The sequence below is a fragment of the Talpa europaea genome, assembly GCF_964194135.1.
Source record: "Talpa europaea genome assembly, chromosome: 15".
NCBI classification, from domain to species: Eukaryota; Metazoa; Chordata; class Mammalia; order Eulipotyphla; family Talpidae; genus Talpa; species Talpa europaea.
The window spans coordinates 69,219,563-69,236,614 of NC_140083.1; the positions used below are offsets into that span (position 1 = coordinate 69,219,563).

Below are 17,052 nucleotides of genomic sequence, written 5' to 3' on the forward strand. Positions count from 1 at the left end.
GCCTCGGTGTCCCCAAATATACAAAGAAGCCCTCAGTCCTTACTGGGGACTCCCACTCCCAGGAGGGGCTTATATAGTCCCACCCCCTGACTTTGCCATCTTCCAGAGCCAATAGAAACCCTGTTGAGCATCGTCCCTGCATCAAACACTCCATAAATGGAAACTTTCTGAGGTTCAAACCCCAATTAGATGCTCTATCTTAACTGTCTCCTTATAAGAGAGAAGAAGTTTTCTGACATCAGGTGTCATCTGGCCCCAGAGCGGACACGGAAAAAATAAATTAAAGAAACATGCGTGACTCTTTCCTCCAGCCCATGGACCCAGGTAAAGAAGACTTTTAGTTAATGCAGCCTATGTCTCCTGTGTCAATTGACCGACATGTTCTGGCTCTAAAGAAACAAGAAGCATCTGACAGTAAGAACAAAAGGCCAGGTCGTTAGAAAACTGGGATTAGAATAATAAATTCTAGGTGAAAAAAAGAAGTTGAGATTGGCATTAAAGGAACATGGTCCTTAGCCTCATGGGTGAGGCTCCCCTTTTTCCACTTCATCCCCATTTCACACTGTGGCAATCTGCACCTGGCAGCCCGGTCTGTATTGGTTAGTAAGGGGGTGCCCTTCTGCTCCAGGCTCCTCGTTGCCAACATTTCAGTCCCTCTGCCTCCCCTTCCTCCTTTCATTCTCATAGGAGCCTCTTAGTCAACTTTCTTATTCTCTCTGGCCTCCGGGAGGCCAAATAAGATGGTGCCATTGCAGTGCTTGGAAATGGAATCCACTGCACACAAATTGCTTGAGCTCATCCTTGCTGTCAACAAAACAGAGTTCATTATTTTTTCATGTAACAGCTATTTTTCATTAAAATATAAATGACAAGTGTCATTGTGTCTATTGAATGTGTATGTATGATACATTTGTATATGTGTCATCTATGGATTAGTGTACACATGGGTTCACACATTCCTGTGTATCACACACACATCTATGCATAGTTTGGAGTGTTTAATGCTTGCCCTTTTATTTTCATTCTATTTATAGTGTTTGTTTATAAGCCAAGTTCTTAATTTTAATAAATTAATAAATGCAGTATATCAAGTGTTTCTCTTACACTAATTAGTTCTCAAGTGCTTTAAAGAGAACAGTTTACTGTAGATTACTTCCTGCATGCATGTGACTTAGGAGCAGCTGACCACATTAATGAAAAGAAACTGAGGCGACTAGAAACTGGGCCTCCATCCCTTGAGGAATAGTCCACTCAAATTACTCTCCTTCTGTGGAAGGAGGGTTCTGGGTAACAAGCTCATCCTCCTTGATCAACTCTGAATTACACTAGATTTTCCCTGAGTCCTGAATGTTGGAAAAATCTCTGCTGAGGTTTTCAGTGTCTAGTGATAACACTGGTTGACAAATATCTTGGGGTGAAAGAGGCTCAGCCCTGCTCTTTGCTGCTGTCTGAGAGCCTGACTCCAAAAGTCCTCACTGCCTTGGGAGCTCTGCAACACTTTCAGACACTATTGGATTATACCACCTCTCTAAGATTATTCTCAGTGTTTGGCCTAAATAAGAAACTCTGGCATTGTCAGAGACAGAACTTTCCACACAGAAGATGAACTCTAAAATTAGGAAACCATGACTGCCTCATTACAGCGTTCATCTCAGGCCCTACCACTAGGTTATCATGTAGTTTAATTCTGTTTTCTGCTCTTCAATACCAGTAAGCCTCTCACCACACTGTCATAGGAAACTAGACCCAGGTGCTGCCCCTGTGCACCCACAATCTGATCCTACCAGCAGTCTCTGCTGCCTCCGACCAGGGCCCTGCCAGCTGCTCAAGTGAAGGGCCCCCAGCACCAGGCAAACCTTCTTCTGGATTAGATGCCCCCTTGACCTGACTCTCCCTCCTCACACAGCACACAGCTCCGCCTGGTGGATGGAGGCCATCCCTGTGCCGGCAGAGTAGAGATCCTTCACCAGGGCTCCTGGGGCACCATGTGTGATGATACTTGGGACCATGTGGTGTGCAGACAGCTGGACTGTGAGAGGCCCTCAGTGCCACAGTCTCTGCTCACTTCAAGGAGGGATCAAGGTCTATCTGACTGAATGAGGTGAGGTTCCTGTGGGCCTGGGAATCCCTGGAGGCAGAGTGATTTAAACAGGAGGTCTGCAAAACACTGTCTTAAAAAATAACATCTGGGAAGCATAATCTGACCATAATAGTTATCTCATTATGAAGTTTTAATCAGGAAATATTGAGATTCAGGTACGTTACTGCTTATGCAATAAAAATGAAATATTTGGCCTAGAAAAAGACCCCTAGAACATGGGATATATGGCTCCTCTATTTAGGGACCATCAGACTTTCAGGTGAATAGGTATTTAGCTCTTACTTAACTACCCTTTACTGTGATTTTACCTGATCACCTCACATACCCTTAGATCCCTCAGCCCAGAGGCCTTATGCCCCAGGCATGGGTTATGATGATTCTGAAGATGTGCCAATGCCTGAGGCTCCTTCTGCATCTGGGATGAGCGAGGTGGAGTTTCCCTACAGGAGGAGAATGTGACAAGAGTCACTCAGACAAGTGAGTGGGATAGTTGATAGTAATCATGCACCTCTGCCCTGAGTAGGATGATTTTGAGCTCCCCCAGGCTTCTCATCCTATATAGCCAAAATTTGTATGACCTCAATATGGACAGCAAAGCCTCTACAATATCTTCCTTAATGCTGTCAGGTGGCTTGACATGGAAGAAACATTCGTAGTTTTGGCATCATAACTATATCTGAAATATGTGTTCTTAAAGATTTGTAGATGAATTGAGTGTGTTTCCCAAATCACACAGTGGAAGTACTGCTGGTAATATTTTTGTACTCTTTTGAACGTAAAAGGTGGTTGGAGATTTTTTTTTAATTACTGCAGTATAAGAATTAATAGGACATTTGGGGGATATGAGATGGACTGTGAACATATTTTAACACTAATATGAGCAAGTCATTATGTAGTGGCTTTAAAAATAACTCTCCAAAAATAATGTTGGACTAAAAACTCAGAATTTGTGGAAGCAGTAACCTGTTCTACTCCAGACATTTTAGTGGACAGAGAAGACGCTCATTCTCAGGGAAGAAGTTCTTGTGACCATGGAACGGGGGACTGTGGAGAAGAGAAGCTCATATGAGGGTATCTGTGGACCTTTGGGATCACACATCAAGGCCATCACCAGCAAAGGTAGACTGTCAGGAGGATCTGAGCTTCCTCTGGATCTGTTCTCCTATCTCCTTCTCTGTGCAAATTCAGACCTGGCCATTGGGAAAGGAAAATTCTCACCTTCCTTTTTATGATTCCCCGTGTTCTTGGGTCATGTCCTTGCTGAATTGGTGAACCAGGACACAGGTCTTCATAGAGCACCTCTGGGTGGCCACAGATCTCTGATGATTCAGAAACCACATACACTGGGTACTGAGAGGTTTTCCTGATATATCCCTTGTTGTAACTAATTTGACATAGCCTGAACCCCCTGAACGTTACTGGGCCTTCAGGGATGTTTTTCTCATCACCATTCATTGGTCCTTCTCCTCCCTGAGCCACTGTCCTGTCCCCTTGTCACAGTTTTAATCAAACATCGCTTCACCATGTTAGACTTCTCTGCAGGTCACTAAAGGAGCCATTGATCCTGAGAAAGAAAGAGGCAGTTCCCAGCTGATCCCTGGGGAAAAGGAGGACCCTGCACATGACAGTGATGAATGATCATCCCTGGAGCATCCTCAGTGCTTTTACCAAGATGTTTTTTAAAACTGAGATGAGGCTACAGATGTTCTAAATGCCTGTATTCTGATAGAGCAGTAATGACCTGTATTTGTTTATAGTAATGGCTCAAAACTAAACATACTGTATAAAGTACTTTTGATGTTGCTATTTTAGTAAGTTTCACCCTAATTGCTCTTACACTATTGGTCCTCAAACACACTTTTCTTCAAGGAAATAGGTGAGTGACCTGACTGTTTTCTCACCTCCTCACAGGCCACTCAAGGTATACGTTGCCCAGATTCACAATGTTCCAGGTGTCACTTCCTTAGACAAGTGACTCTATCTTGATCCCAAACTCCAAAAGAACCTGACCTATTCAGAGAAAACTGACAGACTCCATATGCTGATCCCGAAAATGACTGCAAATAATTAGTTAAAGAGGCTAAAGAGAGAAGCTGAGCTCCACGTGTAGGCAGCTCCATGGACTCAGCTCAGAGTTTTGTGACTCTAATGTAGCTAGTGTCTTCCAAATTTTGATTTAAGGTAGTGCTTGTGGAGCATTTGAAAAAAAAAATAACTGTACATGTAGTAGGTGCACTTTGGAAAAGTTTTCCAATATTTCATGGACATCCTTGGTAGTGCATATCTTATCCCAATTATTTATTTTACAAAATTATCCCAATTAGTTATTTTGCATATCTTATCCCAATTAGTTATTTTACAAAGTTATTTGGAGAAATCTTCTGAAGTTATAAGGCTGTAAATGTTCACTGTATTGACCAGCAGATGATTTATTATGAAATGTCATGTAGTGGATGATAAACCAGAAATGTTTTCAGACACATTGTAATTCCAGAAGAATTTTATTGTTTGACTAGTCTGCTTGTATCTCTCTAGCCTACCTCCCCTGATCCCCCCAAATGTCTCTCTTGTTACAACTGAAGTAAACAGGTGTGCATGATTGGAAATGGAATAGGAAGAAATAAGCTACTTCAAATGGGTTTGTAATAGTGAAGTTTGATTACCATGGGCTTAAATAAATGTACTCAGAGCAGGGAATACAAGAGTTGTTCATGGAAAAGGGTAGAAACCATCAGGATTTATGAACATTAGGATGTGCAATTTCATGGAGAAAGGGCAGATTGGGGGATGTTGGAGAAAAACAAGGGAAGAGAAAGGGCATTGTAGAGATTTTTGATATTGATGTTCCATGAGCCTGTTGGCAAAATTACAAGAGCTGCAACCATTTCCCTCCTGCCTGACCCACCCCATTCACTGTGACTCTCATTTCTGGGTTTTAGCAAAGGAGACGTGGATTTTTTGGAATATTCAATGAAGTGTTTCCACATGTATATTACTGAGTTAATACTTAGTTCAGGGCCAGATTTCAGGTTTTTATACTGTTCCAGAAATTGTGACATTCTTTGCATTAAAGGAGGCAAGAGTGTCGGATGAGGGATGTGATACACAGATATATCAACTGAGATTTCACTTGGGGGTGGGTGTGATTGAAGGCTGAATTTTCCAAGGTCAGTGGGGTCAATGTATCTGCACTCTTAACAATACTTGACCTTGACGCTCAGGGTATTAATTATGAAGACTGTCCTTTCATCCTAGGTCCAAGTAAAAACTCTGCAGTAAGAAAGATGATAGAATTCTCATTTATTGGGGAAACAATGTTACAGAGGGTTCTTTGAAGATTTATTTGATCGAAAAGTGATGCTACACAGTGCTAAGCTCAGTGTCATCATACACAAGGTCTTCTTCTCTCAGGACCAATGGGAGTCCTCTCTCCCCCATGCCAGAGATGGCAGCTTCTCTATGAAACTGCAGAGAGAGGCCTGCAAGGTGAAAGAAAATCTAGTTTCAATGGCGACAATAAAAAGAATTTTTTGGTAGAAGTAGATGAGTGCACAAAGACTACAGGGTATCTGTGAGACCCAGCAACTCTCTGAAAGGCTAATGCTGCTTCTTCCACTTAGCTGCTCCGTGCAAAGTCATATCTTGCTCTTGACAGCTATAAGGTATTGGGGCAATAATGGTGAGGACTGGAAAAGAGAGGAACACTCTAATACCCATGTGGTCTGATTTCATTAGGAATAGGGGCAGGAGGTGACTCCCCTAGATTCCTCAATCTAGGAGATTAAGAAACACCACCTCAACAAAAGCTGAGGCAACCCAGAAATCTTCAGGAGAACAATCTGAGTTCTTGGTCAGAGGATAAAAAGGACCAGCTCAACCACATCCCACGGCCTCCAGTTCCACAGGCCCCATGTGCTCACACATAAGCAGAGGCCTAGTCCTATGAAGGTGGTTTTTAATCTACAACTGAAACAATGCAAGAAACTTATTTCTTAGTTTCATTTTACAGCTCAGATTTTATCACTTCAATTAGGGCCTTTGAACATCTGCATTCATAAGAGTTAATCCATGGGCCTCCCAGGTGGCGCAGCGGTTGAGCGGTGGGTTGTGAAGTTGCCCACAGCCTCTGCAGAGCTGATTCGATTTCCGGCCACCGGGCGAGGGTCCCACATGGCATGCAGAACTCTCCTGCAACCCGCTGCTCCCCTCAGCAGTGTACTTCAGTCCTTCTGCCTGTTCTGCTCCCCGCTCTGGCTCTGGTGAATCCTCTCACCCTCCCGCGCTTCTGACTGTACCCAGTGCTTGTATAAATAAATAAATAAATAAATAAATCCTGAAAAAAAAAAAAAAGAGTTAATCCAAATTTAAAGATCTGAATATGTGGTTCTCCAAACAAATTTTTCTAGCTTTCAAATTTAATTGACATTGCTATTGAAACTTTCCAGAATATGTCCCACAAAATGAAAAAGCCCCCAAATTTATTGCCAGATCATAATTCTTAATTTGGAGGATGAAAAAAAATGAGAATAAAGCCTCTGCCATTAATAGAGGAATGTCTGTATTGAGATGATGGAAGAAATGGACATGATAACACACATGTCTCCTCTCAGAAGAGATGAAATAGCCAATATCCGGCGACACCTCATCCAGATCTAGAGGGCCCCAAATGTTGATGGTGAAGATAAACTGACTATTGACAAGTCCAAATTCATTCTTCCCCAGACAAGGAAATGAGGCTACTGAAGACGGAGCTGACACTCACCTGGCTGGGAATACACGGCATCAGCTTCCTCCTCTGGGAAAAAATGATTCCTACTCATTCCTAGGGAAGTTGGAATTTCAGGAACAGGAAACTCTTCAGCATCATCATAACCATCTCCCGTGGCTCTGACAGGCTGTCCCGGAGGCTCTGGAAATGGACAAGGACTGAGGCTGGACTGCGGGGTGCTCAGGCCCTTCTGCTGCAGAGATTCCAACAGGTGACACGTATAAGCTCTAGAGTCCAGGGCTGTCTGTGGCCCTGGGATCAAAATATATTTCATCTCACTATTTTCAGAATTATTTGATTCTTCCACATATCCTAGTATACTTTCTTAACATGGCCTCTCATACCAGAAAGCATCAAAAAAAAAAGCTATGGTAATATGAAACTAGGTACACATTCAAGCACATGCTATGGAGCTGTAAATATAATATGTACAATTCAGTGTCTTGGAGTGAAAGTGGATAAAGAGACCCCACCTGCCCACATGCCTCTGAGTCTGTGGGAAACACAGAGCAGGCAGGAGAAGGATCCTGGGTACCTCTCACTCACAGACAGGAGATCCCGTACCTGCCACCAAAGGGGGCCTGGGTTTCACTCCACTGATCTAAGGATGCTTTGATCTAAGGATCCAATTTCAGGATCCCTCTGACATGTCTCATGTTTAATGCCCAGAGCTATACATCATCACCATCTGGGGAAGATCTAGGAGGAAAATTCTCCTCTCTTAGGTCCCTTGTCAATAAGAGCTTCCAGTGGCTGGTAAGTACAAGCAACAGAAGTCCATGGTTTTTTTTTTTTTAATTTATGCATACAAGAACTGGGGTACAGGCCAGAGGTGCAGGGGGTGAGAGGATTCACCAGAGACAGAGTGGGGAGCAACACAGGGGATCTATGAAAACACTGCTGACGGGAGCAACGGATGAGACAGGAGAAGTCTGCTGTGCCATGTGGGTTAGCTCCTTGGCTGGACAGGGATTGAACTTATGCTGCAGAGGCTGAAGACAGCTTCACAGAGCTGTGCTTAACCCCTTGCACCACTAGGGAGGTCCAGTCCATGTTTTCTAAGTCTTAGCAAAATCAATTTTTGGGGTCTCAGTATGTACATGACCTGCCAACATCACACCATCTCCTGTGTAAACCACACTTCCCAATGTTCACCATGGAAATTCTCAGAATGTCAATTTTAGATATTACTGAAAAAATGCCCTTTGTGTCTATAAGAATTCGGTGCACGGCTGCTACTAATTAGAAGTAGATGTGGATACGGAGAACTAGGTCTGATATTTTCCTTTGTGAGGTAACAGAGTGGAGAGAGAGCAAAAGGTTTTTGGGAAGAATACAGAAGAGAATCCTCCCATCCTCATCACAGAAGTTCTCTTCAGAAGAGATTCCTGCTTCTCATCCCCACAAAAAAGGAAAATCTGTGTCTCCTACCTGGGGCAGATCCAGGATCTCCCTTCTCCTCATCATCCCCTGTGTAATATTGCAACTGAGTCGCTGAGTCTTCAGAGAGGTTTCCTGGTGAGGGGAGAACATCACAGACAGAAATCTTTTGCCATAGTAGGAGGCCCGGCGTCAAAGTTCAGAAATGGGCTTCGGATTTGTAGGGAGAGGTCTGGGAGCTCCTACTTTGGGAGGAGGCTGAGAGACTGAATCTATAAATGTGAAGGGAACCCATGGTCAGCTTGAGAACAGTGGGGAGGCATGGGACACACCTGTGCTGTCCAAAGGGTCCTCCTTTTCTGGTAGAGCATAGTTATCAATCTTCTGGTACAAGGCCTCATCTACGACATCTTCCAAAGCAGGTGAGGTGGCAGAAAATGGTACGACGTCAGAGAAAGGTCCTGCAAACAGTCCTTATACAACAAGCAAGGCACATGGCGTTTTCCCATGCCCATCTCTGGGGGTGCCCTCTGGGCTGCCACAGCCCCTTCCTGAGCTCTGTGGGACAGAGACAGCTTTCCTGACACTAATTGCGATCCTATACCCAATTCCCACTGACACTGTTTCCACAGTAAGTCATAATTTTTGAGAGGATTTACACTAAACCAAGGATTCAGCTTTCTGGAATCTTGAAGGCTACTGTAGAGGTGCTTTTTGCCAGTCTGTGAGGGTGGACACAATACTGGGGCACTTTCCTTGGTATCATAACTGGCTCAATAACATCCCACGACTTCCCTTTAGCATCCCCATGGCCCACCTTGGTGCTCTGCTCTCCCTCTGTGCAGCTGAATCCCCAGGATGACCAGGACCAGGAAGAGAAGGGCCCCCAAGACCATGCAGACGATCCCAGGCAGGGAGAAGATGCCCAGGCCTGGAGCTGAGTCTGATCTGCTGGCTGAGGACAGAAGAGGGTTGTGAGGTCAAGAGAGGGTTGTAAGTACAAGAGAGCCCTTCCCCACCTGCCCTTCTTGCTCCTCCACTGAGTCCTCATCCACGAAGTTAGCACTCAGATCCAATGCCTGGGCCTGAGCCCAGGATGCGCCCATACAGATCCTTCCCTGAGATGTGCCAGCTGTCTTCTGCATCTGTGTCTAAGGGATTTTTATAAAGTGAAGTGGATGAAGTTTTGGGGCATTATGGCTACCAGTGGTAACAGGACTGCAGCACCTGAGCATGGGCCTTTCCTGTGCTGATATGATTAATTTTCCAGAATTATGTAGATGCTGCTGCACAGATCCCTGAAAATGTGTGTGTGCCTCTATCTACGACTCAGAGAAGAAGAGCTGCTTACTTCCAAGGTTGGGCTGGATTCTTGTCCTCTCACCTGGAGAGAAGGGGAGAGAGGGGTCAACTACTGAGCTGGGTGGGAAAGCCCCAGGTCACACCTACCACTCTGGCACCTTGTTCTCTCACAGCTTCCAAGGCATCAGACAAGAGCCACAGGTTGCCAGGCCCAGAGCAGCACGTGAATCCAGAAAGAGCCTCTTGCTGCCAGCACAAGTCCCCTCATCGCCCCCAACAGGGTCGCCCACTCACCCGAGCACCTCACTCCCGCGTCCTCCTCGTGCTTGCAGTCGCTCTGCCCCCAGGGAGCCGCAGGGCACTCCCACAGGGAGGACTCCCCGCCCCTGCACCGCACCTCGTCCAGCCAGATGCTGCCATTTCCAGGGCCAAAGGCCGCCGCCCGCGGGGCGTCCAGCGCCGAGCCACAGCCCAGCTGCCCGCACACCACGTGGGCCTCGGCCAGGCTCCAGGAGTCGTCGCACACCGTGCCCCACGCCCCCGCGTGCCACACCTCCACGCGGCCCGAGCACGCGCTGTCTCCTCCCCGCAGGCGCAGCTTCTCCCTGTCTGCAAGGCCAGGGGACCCCTCTGTTAGGGCCCTGCTGGAGGAGGAGCCCCAGGGGCAACGGGAAGCTGGGAGGAGCTGATGTACCTGTGCAGGGGGCTGCTGAAGGACAGCTCTTGGGCCTCTTTTCTGAGGAAGCAAAGAGAGAGTATTGGGTCAGCGACAGGAGGGGTGCTCTTGCCCCCCAAAGAAGGTCTGATAGAAGCAGCTGAATTAATTTATCTTTCTCTTGTGTATCACTCTCCATGCTCCACAACTAACACACACACAGATGCAGCTCTGCTAGAGGAAAGACCCAGCACATCTGACCCACATCTGTGCTCCTGCTCTTAGCTCAGTGCCTGGTGCCCCACAGGCCTTCATTCAACACGTATGAGTGTAGAAACTGCTGTAAGCACTGGGCAGAGGGGCTTGATCAATCGCGCTGATGACTAAAATCTAGTGAAGTATAGTTCCTTTATTATTTATGAGTAAACTACTATAAAAAATGCAAAATCCTATCAGTGGTCTGTTGTACTAAAGAGAAGATATTTGTAAAATAACTCTAGAATCACAGAAATAATTCATGTTCAACACTCCACTTACACTTTTTTAAGGAAAAATTACATAACAGGGGGTCTCTCTGGTAGCACAAGAGTTAAGACACAACCTATGAATCTATCTGCATCCACTGCAGCAAGAGTTTGATCCCTGGACAGCCTGGAAGCTACCCACAGGACGCCACAGACCTTTCCCGACTCACCCACTGCAACCCTCAGCAGTGTACTCTGGTCAATCTGCCTGTTCTGTTCCCCACTGTCTCTGGTGACTCCTCTCACCTCCCCCCCGCCCCCCCCCACACACCCCTCGGCCTTACCCCAGCACTGTTATGCATAAGTAAATAAATCATTTTTTTAAAATTACATAACAGATCAACCAGAAAACTGGGATTCAGTTCACTCTTAGAAGAGCAAAGCAGGGTGTCCCCTGGTGGCGCTGTGGTTGAGCGCTGGGCTGCAAAACTGCCCGCAGCCTCTGCAGTGCTGGTTCAATCCCCGGCCACCAGCGAGGGTCCCACATGGTGCGACAGACCTCTCCAGATGCTCCCGCTGCACCCCTAAGCAGTGTATTTTGTCAGTCTGCCTGTTCTGTTCCCCGTTCTGGCTCTGGTGAATTCTTTCACCCTCCCGCGCTTCTGACTATGCCCAGTGCTTGTATAAATAAACATATCTTTTAAAAATAAAAAAATAAAGAATAGTCAAATTATATTTAAAAAAAAAAAGAAGTGAGCAAAGCAAAAAGAAAGATCTGGAGACCCAAGGTCCCTGCCCTCTCAGCAGTGACAGTCAAGAGGATAAACCAATTCCTCCTTGAGAGAACTGTTTCCTTGCAGGTGCCCACGAGAGGTTGGGAGGTCTCCGCTCTGCTCTGCCTTCTGGGTCCCCTGCCATACTCCCCCTATCTTCCTTCTCCTCTTGCCATGACAGAATTTTCTCAAAACCCAGTACTACACTGACCAGGAAAATCTCCCCATCTCCTCCATGACAGGACTCTTTCTCATCCTTCATCTCCATCAAAGCAGGACTTCTCCTCTGGCCCCATGTACACCTTCACATATTTCCTAATCCTCATGGCAATGACCTCCAGCCTAAGGAGAGTTTTCAACCTGGGATTTCCTGCTCCATGAAGGCAGAGATTATATATTCTCTCTTCTCTGTCCTCTGACCTGGAGTGTAATTTTGATTCTACAAGACACGGTTTACTCTCTGCCAGCAGACGGACCAGGAGTCTGACGAGTACAGATGCATTTCGATGCAAAAATTCAGGAGCATATGAGATACAGAGCATGGGGACCTGGGCCTCACTTATTCAAGGTGTTCAGCATAGCATTTAGCTAGTCCTCATTCACTAGCCTTACATGTTGACTAGAGGATTATTCACACTCCCCACAAGTTCAATAAAATCACCTGGTATTTTTCACATGTACTGCTGTCAGCACAAGTTTCCTTATATTTTCCTCTAAAACAGGATTGAAACATGGGGATTAAATAATTATGCAACTTAATTTTAAAGACCTAACTTAAACTCATGAGCTGGATTTGAAAATAAACATCACTAGCGACAGCCTACGGGGTGATAACCGACACATACAACAGTCACCTGCACACTTGATAGAAGCTTCCTCTCCTGAAAAGCACGAACTGTATTTCCAAGGGTCAGAAGGACACTGCCAGAGAGAGGCATCAGTTTTCCTACACCAGATTCCATCTACCCACCGGGGTCTAGACCCTTCCCTAACAGCAACCAAAGAGTTGAGGGTCCCGCTGTCCCCACAGCCAAGCTGTCTGCAGATCACAGACAAGGTCGTGGCATCCATGGGGCTGCTGCACACACTGCCCCAGGTCCCGTTGTAGAAAACTTCCAGCCACCCAGCACAGTCCTGGTCCTCGCTCACCACCCTGAGGGCCAGGAACTCTGAAAGAGAAAGGGGGAGACAGGCACCATGAGCAGGGCACTAGGAGCTCTGGGATCTATGCAGGGAAGAAACACTGATGCTGCTTCCAGACAAAACTATAGACTGCTAAAGCAGGTGTGATAATGGGGTGGGGGCAGAATAACCCCACCAAAGATGTCTGCATCATGATCCCTGGAAACTGTGCATATCATCACCTAACATGTGCATATGAGACCTTGCACAAAAAGATACTATGCAGATGGGACTAAGAGAAAGCCTTGGAAAGGTGAGATAAACCTAAACACTGAGGATTAACCATGTGAGCCAAGTGTAATCTCATGTGGGACCCACTGTCTGTAAAAGTGCTTTTGGTTAGAGAGAGAGAGGTGATTATGGAGAATGATGAGAGATGTGTAACACTGCTATTCTGATGACCAAGGAAGGGGGCTCTGCTGAGAAGTGCAGACAGGTTCTAGAGGCTTGGGACTGATTCTTCCCCAGGACTTAGAAGTGATGCAGCCCTGCTCACACCTTGATTTTAACCCAGTGAGATGGTGTTGGTCTTCTAACCTACAAGACTGTATAATGATAAATATAAGTTGCTTTAACCACTAATTATGTGGAAATTTGTTACAGGAAGTAGAAACCAGTACAGTGGATCAAGATTCTATATTATAGGACACTGAAGAGTGAGCCCTGCTTGCAAATGAAAACTGTACGTCGTGGCTCCATCAGGAGATGTTGCTGAGAAGGAAGGACCAGGCCCTCAGGTGCTACAGGAAGGAAGGAGACACCTAATCCTCATATGTGCTAGAGAGTCAGACACTCTGGAGGAAGCTTGCACCCCTCTTCTTTTTCAGACTCTGTGCTCAGTATCTCCCTCACACCCACACAATATGCCCCCAAACCCTGGACAATGTGCAGTGCAGACCTGAGCAGATGACCCCAGCGTCCTCCTTGTGCCTGCAGTCATGGCGCCCCCAGCCCGGGGATGGGCACTTCCACAGGAGGGACTCATTTCCTGTGCACTGCAGCTCCTCCAGCCAGATGGGCCCTGATCCCTCCCCGAAGTGAGCAGAGACCATGGCGTTGAGGGCCTCCCCACAGCCCAGCTGTCTGCACACCACGTGGGCATCACGCAGGTCCCAGCCATCATCACAGATGGTGCCCCAGGAGCCCTGGTGAAGGATCTCCACTCTGCCGGCGCAGGGATGGCCTCCGTCCACCAGGCGGAGCTGTGTGCTGTCTGCGGAGAGAGTCAGGTCAAGTCAGGTCTCTAACCTGGAAGGAGAAGCTTTCCTGGTCCTGGAAGGCCCTCACCTGAGCAGTTGGCTGTGCCCTCCTCTGAGGCTGCGGAGCCTGCTGGTGGAGACGGGGAGTGGGTGCACAGGGGCAGCACCTGGGTCTGGTTTCCTGCAGAGCAGCAAGGTCAGAGGGTTAGTGGGTTGAAGAGCAGAAAACTGAATGAAACTAGATGATAACCTAGTGGAGAGAGCTGAATGAACACTCTAACTAAACACTCATGGCATCATTATTTTACTGTTCACTTTCTGCATGAAATTGTGCCCCAAAAGACCAATATTTCTGTTTTTAAGACAAATACTGAGAATCACTGAGAATGAATTTAGAAAAGTGGGAATATGGCAATAGCATTGAAGGGTTGCTTCTAGGACAGAGAGCATTTTGGAGCCAGATGCTCAGAGAGAAGCAAAGAGCAGGGTTGAGTCTATTTCCTCTTGAGACCTTACTCAATTCAACAGTATAGATGTGACTCTGAAAACCTCAGCAGAGATTTGGAAGCAAGGGAGTAAAGTGGAAGATCAGAGGAGACTATAAGGAAGATTGCACGGGATGAAACAACAGACAACATGAAAAGGAGCACAAGAGATATGGTAAAAGGTGTAAGTCAGAAATTTATGAAGTTTTAGATTCTTAAATACACAAATGAAAGAAGGAAATGTGGGCTATAAAAATTCACTATCACAGTGAGGCTGTGATAGTGCTGTTTAAACACATCCACAGAATTATTTGTTAAGGTGTCCACTGAGCAGTAAGGTCTTTGCCTCATTCCCTTGCATCTCACTGATCTTCATGACTTTCTTGTAGGCAACGTGATGCAGTGGAGGAAAAACAGCTGATTTCCTGCGCTAGGACAGAAAAGTTGTGCAGACTCCTCAGGCCCTCTGAGGACATTTGCTTTAAGGGAGCTGCTCTGCTGAGCCTGTCTTGGGGAGCGCCACAGGCAGGGGGTCTGCCATCCAGTCACTGAGCATCCTGGGTTCCCAGTTCAGGGAGCTCTGGCATGACTTCAGCCCAGATAACTTCAGCTATGTGAAACCGCCAGAGGGAACTGCCACTGAGCTTCCCCAAATTCCTAACCCAGAAATCACAGCAAAAGAAAATGCATTTTTGTTTCTGTTTCTAAGTTTTTGGGGGAAATTGGTAGCATAGCAATAGTAGCCAGGACACTTTTTATGAGACCTAAAAAGGAAGAGAAATGCTTTTCTTCAATTAAGCTTCTACACTGAACTTAAAATGTGTGTCTGCAGGATGTGTGCATAGATGTTGAGAACATCTTCATTCACAGGAGCTAAGACTTGTTCCTTTGGGATCAAGGCAGTAGGAAGAAGTAAGAAGGATTTATTACCAAAGGCTGATGGGCTAGGAGAAACGATATTGAGGGATTAAGGAATGAAGAAAATGAGATTGAAAATACGAAAACAAAATGATTGCTTTCCATGATCGTATTTTGAAAATTATGTATTCAGAAGCCAAAAATGAAAGATGTATCTCAGTACTGAGAGAAAATCTGTCAGTAGGTATTTGGGAAATCTGAATTGTATGATTTGCAAAACCTGCAACTCAAAACAAAAGACTACATTTTATTCTTAAGAGCATGTAGGTCATTTATCAGAACTGATTGTATGTTATGGTAAATGAGTTCCAAATGTTTTTCAAAGGAAAAAGTAAGAGAAAGTCATAAAAATCATTTATATTGACCACAGAGAATTAATCTAGAAACAAAAGAAAACTGGTAAAAAAAAAATTAAACTGTATTAAAATGTACTTCTCATACAATGAAACACCAACACTTAGAGTACATGGGGTACATTTTCACAAATACTTGTATCTCCATAACCCACTCCTCACTCATGAACCAGTTTTCCCACATGCCCCGCTCTGAGGGGCCAAAGCACCCTGAGTCCAGTCAGTGGCCCTCTCTCACCTGAGCAGATCACAGAGGCTGTGTTTCCAAGGCTGCAGTCAGGAGCACCCAGGGCAGTCACAGAGCAGTTCCACAAGGAGGACTCAGCCCCTGAGCAGTGAAATCGGCCCCTCCAGACCTGGTCAGCTCCTCCCCTAGAGTGTGCTCCTCTGAGGGTGGACAGGGCCACTCCACAGCCAAACTGACGACACACAACATGGGCATTGGCCAGACTCCAGTGGGAGGCGCAGAGTGTTCTCCAGCTTCCAGAAATACTCATCTCCACCTGTCCCTCACACTGAGAGCTGCTATCACTCATGAGTCGCACTTCTGTGTATGCTGGGAGGAGAGGACAGGGTTTCAGCCAAAGTTCATGTGTTTTTAACCCCAACATAGTAGGCAGGGAGGGTGAAACCTGCTCAGGACTCACCTGAGCAGACAAGGTGAACAGTCCCGCTGTAGTGGCAGGTGCCTCCAGGACAGGGCACCCTGGGGCACAACCAGAGCTCTGGCTCCTGCCCCTCACACCAGAACTCTTCAGCATAGACCCGTCCATCTGACTCTCTGAAGGGCATGCCCCACAGGACAGATGCAGCCTTGCCACACCCCAGCTCTGCACAGATGACCTGGGCGGTGGGGGATGTGAAGTTCCCGTCAGACACTGGAGTCCATTCTCCTCTGGAAAGCATTTCCACTCGCCCTGAGCAGGGCCCATCCCCTCCAGCCAGACGTACAAATCCTAGAGAAAAGAAAAGTGAGTGAGTGTTCATGACCCCATAGTTCCACCACCAAATCACCCATGCACCAGCACATAGACCCTTGTCTCTTCCTGCCATTGTTTTTACCCTCTCTCCCCCACTCGTGCTGTGGCCTCACATCTACGGTCAGTTTTCAAGTTTCCTCATTTCTGTGACCCTTTTTATGGTTTTTCTATATTCCATATGTAAGTGAAGCCATCAGATATATATATCTTTTTCCTTCTGAATTATTTCCCTTAGCACAATCCCTTCCAGCTCCATTCATGCTGCAGTAAATGGCATCAGTTTGATAGGAACATTTTAATATGTGGGAAAGACTGGTATTGTTAGTGAGAAGTAGCATTTTAATATTCCAATAATTCATCAATGTTCATCCAAGGTAAATAGAATTTAGGTCACTACATGAAAATGGCCAATAGTTTGGTGTCATTTGTGTATTTATTGGAATGTACATGCAGTTTCTACACAACTGAGGTCCAGGGAAGAACCTCACTTCC

General features: G+C 46.1%; 1 protein-coding gene across 1 annotated transcript in view; it reads right to left on the reverse strand.

The window, feature by feature from the left end:
* Positions 1-2,469: 2,469 nt before the first annotated feature.
* The window catches only part of LOC311185463 (antigen WC1.1-like), a gene marked incomplete at both ends in the record, with an annotated part of 81,809 nt that continues 67,226 nt past the window's right edge, over positions 2,470-17,052 (reverse strand). The window contains 13 exons of the mRNA XM_084256088.1: positions 2,470-2,541; positions 6,698-6,753; positions 6,864-7,010; positions 8,301-8,384; positions 8,582-8,722; positions 9,067-9,204; positions 9,846-10,160; positions 10,246-10,287; positions 12,298-12,612; positions 13,524-13,838; positions 13,913-14,005; positions 15,819-16,136; positions 16,228-16,536. Of these exons, the coding sequence (XP_084112214.1) occupies positions 2,470-2,541; positions 6,698-6,753; positions 6,864-7,010; positions 8,301-8,384; positions 8,582-8,722; positions 9,067-9,204; positions 9,846-10,160; positions 10,246-10,287; positions 12,298-12,612; positions 13,524-13,838; positions 13,913-14,005; positions 15,819-16,136; positions 16,228-16,536 (2,345 nt within the window). The remainder of the gene's footprint in view (positions 2,542-6,697; positions 6,754-6,863; positions 7,011-8,300; positions 8,385-8,581; positions 8,723-9,066; positions 9,205-9,845; positions 10,161-10,245; positions 10,288-12,297; positions 12,613-13,523; positions 13,839-13,912; positions 14,006-15,818; positions 16,137-16,227; positions 16,537-17,052) is intronic.